Source organism: Opisthorchis viverrini (genome assembly GCF_000715545.1).
Source record: "Opisthorchis viverrini unplaced genomic scaffold opera_v5_337, whole genome shotgun sequence".
NCBI classification, from domain to species: domain Eukaryota; kingdom Metazoa; phylum Platyhelminthes; class Trematoda; order Opisthorchiida; family Opisthorchiidae; genus Opisthorchis; species Opisthorchis viverrini.
The window spans coordinates 416,777-420,578 of NW_008751995.1; the positions used below are offsets into that span (position 1 = coordinate 416,777).

The 3,802-nt window shown below is 42.8% G+C and overlaps 1 protein-coding gene across 1 annotated transcript; it reads left to right on the forward strand.

Moving 5' to 3' along the window:
• Positions 1-1,777: 1,777 nt before the first annotated feature.
• T265_15062 (hypothetical protein) lies at positions 1,778-3,094 on the forward strand (the record flags this gene model as incomplete). The annotated part of the gene is made up of 1 exon (XM_009176429.1): positions 1,778-3,094. A coding segment is annotated over one exon (1,317 nt), but the record flags the coding sequence as incomplete, so codon positions are not given.
• Positions 3,095-3,802: the final 708 nt, after the last annotated feature.

Genomic DNA, 3,802 nt, shown 5'->3' on the forward strand with positions numbered 1-3,802 from the left:
GAGGTGGATTGCTTAGTCGTGGTGGGGGGGGGGTGTTCTCCCACCAGTTTTTCTAAACTTATCCGTTCAGTTAACAAGCCATTAAACATCTTCAGCAGCTCTCTGCCCCTTCATGCGTTGTTGAGATGAATTAAGTTTAGACATTTGCATGCACTGAATGGCGTCGGTTGTCGTTCATCTTTGTAGCATTAGTCAATTCATTATTCCGGTTGAAAATTTTTTGAAAGACCATGCGAAATGTCTCGCTGAACTTGTAACTATCAACATTTTCGTCACACGTTCTTCCATTTGTGTTTGCAAATGCATTCGTCTTGCTCATTTAATTTGCCACAAAAGGCTCGGAATCCGATTTCACTTCAGTGTGTCTGGTTCCAATGTGCCGGACTTACTGGACAGCACCAAAATACGACGAACAAACATATAAGAATTGCTGTTCGGTATCATTCTGTTTGTCGAATGGCTATTATTCAGTTTGGGTTTTCTGTTCTGGGTTTTCCAATCACCTCAAGTTCGGACATTGTCCAGGACAAGTATGAAATCGCCACAGTTCTCCTTAGCGTCGACATCGTTCCAATGACGCATAAATGAACGTTTAACTTCTCCCTTCTTGGGGCTCACCGGATAGGCGCAGTCCCCGAGTTTCCGTCAACTTTATGTTCTACTTGAAACCAAATTGTACGAGTTGCCAGGAAACATCACAAACGAGAGATCCAACTGGGTTCCGTGTGAGTCTCTCGAAACACCAATTTAGTTTGCAAATGAGTGTATTCCGCTAATTTCGTGCAATTTGGTTTCAAGTAGAACATGAGGTTGACGGAAACTAGGGGACTGCACCTACCTGATGAGCCCCAAGAAGGGTGAAACCGGTCGTGGGCTGTCGAGGAAGTTTGAGCGATCTTATGAGTAGTGCATAACAAATATACATGTGTCGCGATATCTCGAATATCGTAGCGACTGAAACATGAGGCGGCCAGGTGCAGTACATTCAGTTGCCTGGAAACATCACAAACGAGAGATTCAGCTGGGTTCCAGGTGAGTCCTCGAAAAACTAAACTAGTTTGCAAATGAGTGTATTTCGCTAACGTTTGACTTTATTCCAGCAGGTTCTGCTAAGCCCGTCGTGATAGACTAGGGGTTGTGTAGCTTCGAATTCCTCCTGCTGACGATGCTGCTATCATTCATATCTTGGCATGTTAGGTTACATAAGTGGTCAATAGTACGCATTAGTTGCCTAAGTCAGTCACTCGTTTGGTATCCTCCAATTTCTATCAAAGCGACGAAGCGTGAAAATTCCACCAAAGGCGGTCGTTGTTTGGAAATATTTTGTATAAAATTGAACCCAAAGATTACACACCAGGTATTGCTAACAGATCGAGTTATGAACTTCTGATACATTGAACCGTATCAGAAACCATTCTGGTTCCAGGTGAAATCGTAGAACTCAGAAAGTATACGTCGTTCTCGCGGATCTTTGATTGGTCAGGCTTGATCAATACCACGTTCACATCCTTGCCAGATTGGTCAAAATGTATGGTGCATTTGTTTTCAGTCTGACGAATATATGAGAACGAATGCAAGCACAATTGACTATTACAAAGCACCGGTGAATTGCTGCTAAAGCATAAGGACTGGGACTGATAAAGTTTGACAATTTCGGGCCCCAATGATATAGGGAAAATGTTCCACGGTGTTCAGCAAAGCTTCGGACAAGTGTGGCTATACTCATTATTCAAGCAAGCCAATTTGTTCTATTCTATTCAACTATCATCTCTGAAGAATGCTATCACGTCGTCGTGCCTGTGCAATTGGAACTTGCTTACGTATAAGTCTCCTGTTTGGTTCATGCTTCATCTGCTTTTATTTTTGTATTTTACTTGGATTGTGGATTGTGACACTAGTCAGTCAACCGCAAATATATCATAAGTCCCCAGTTCTTACAAGTCCACCACCCCAGGATTTCTTGGACTTTGGCAAATATCTGTACTACACCAAACGTGCCTGGTTAAAACCAGCCCCCTCCCAATCGACTTCAAAACAAACCTCTTCCAAGTTGAAGACAACTACAGTTTCATCAACATACTATCCAATTTTGCGCAAAACAAGCCATTGCAGAAATACATCACCCAAGTACGCCAAGGTACCTACAACACCTTTGGAATCTATCAGCAGACTTCTACCAGAAACCGCTGCACTTTTGAACAAGCTATCCAGGAACAGTGTCAATCCACTCACCTCGGATTCCATCATACCAGCTGTGTGTAAATTACCATACACAGATTTGTTGTTTGTGATCTTCTCCGAACTACGGCACAGTCAACAGCGCAACCGAATACGTCACACTTGGGCTTCTCTGCAGTACTTTAAATTTGACGGAGAATCCAGGATTTCCCGAATCGACTATTTCTTTGTTGTTGGTCTTCCCAGCAATACCGGTTTGAGTCCAAGCCTAGTGAATCTCCTCAAATATGAATTGGATAGAGAGCAGGATATGCTTCTACTGAAAGTGACCGGTTCAGAACCCAATCGAAGTAGACTACACCTGTTAACCACTGAGTGGTTATTGAAGCACTGTGATAGCAAAGCTGGTCACGTGGTTTTCATCGAGCAAGATCTTATACCGAATATTCCTTTGTTGGGGAGCTTTATAGTCGCACAGAAGAATAGCGTTGAACTAGGCCCTAAACCTCTTTACTGTTTTAACATTGTTGGTGCACGACCAAGAAGACCCAAGCCACGAAAACCTCAACAGCCTTTTGAAGTTTCACAAGCCGAATGGCCTAACCCACAGTTTATGCCACACTGTAATCTGGAACAAGGTGGATTCGCCGTTCCAATGCAAAGCCTCCGTTTATGGTATTCGTGTTCGACCGTCTACAACCCTTTTAAACTTCACCGTGTTTTTCTGACAGGCATTCTGAGAGAGGCAGCACGACTCCCCATACGTCCATATTGGACGACGCATGGAAGTACAGTGCCTCTGCTGCCGAGTTCTCGTCATGTTGCGGGCAAACATTTGTTTTTCTCTCAAGCTCGATTACAACCCAAGGGAGTATGGCATGGAATATTTCAAGGTATGCTTGCCGAATCTTTGAAATAGACATTCACGCCAATTTCACCTTGTTTGACTGGTTTCAAAATCTAGGATCAGTATTCCAGGTCCGTTAGGCCTATTTAAAAAACCTACCAAAACGGATAAATATGATATTAGTTGATCTTTATACCTTCCAAAGTAAAACTGTTTTGAATTGATTCTCAAGTTGTACATAATATATCGGTTTACATTTCATGTTATCACTCTACATGTAAGAAGATCACATCATAAACAACACATTCAAGTATAAGGGAACTCACACCCTCACATACAGGTCTTCTCAAACCATTCTCACGGGTAAGTCATCGACTGCAGCATTTCACAATGCAAACCTCACCATTTCTCGGGACCGAACGTTCTACTTGCAAATAAGTCTACAGGCCCGAAGATTGGTAGGGAAGACCAGCAACCAGTCACACAGACATTGGTGTGGAATTCGATGCTGATTTATGCAGTTCTGGTGTCTGACACAAACAACGCCAAACGAATTCTTGCCCGCAGATGTGAAAGGAAACAATGAAACACGAAAAGGGGAATTTGAGTCTTACAGTAACTATATTTTAGAGGACAGCAAGGCATGGTTCGGATAAAAAGATATACGAGCATCAAACTATGCCGTTCCTTATCCCTAAGGAACCCGAGTGAACACAAGAGACTTTAGATTTGTGGAAACATTGCCACAACAACACATCGTCAGTATTATACGGAAAT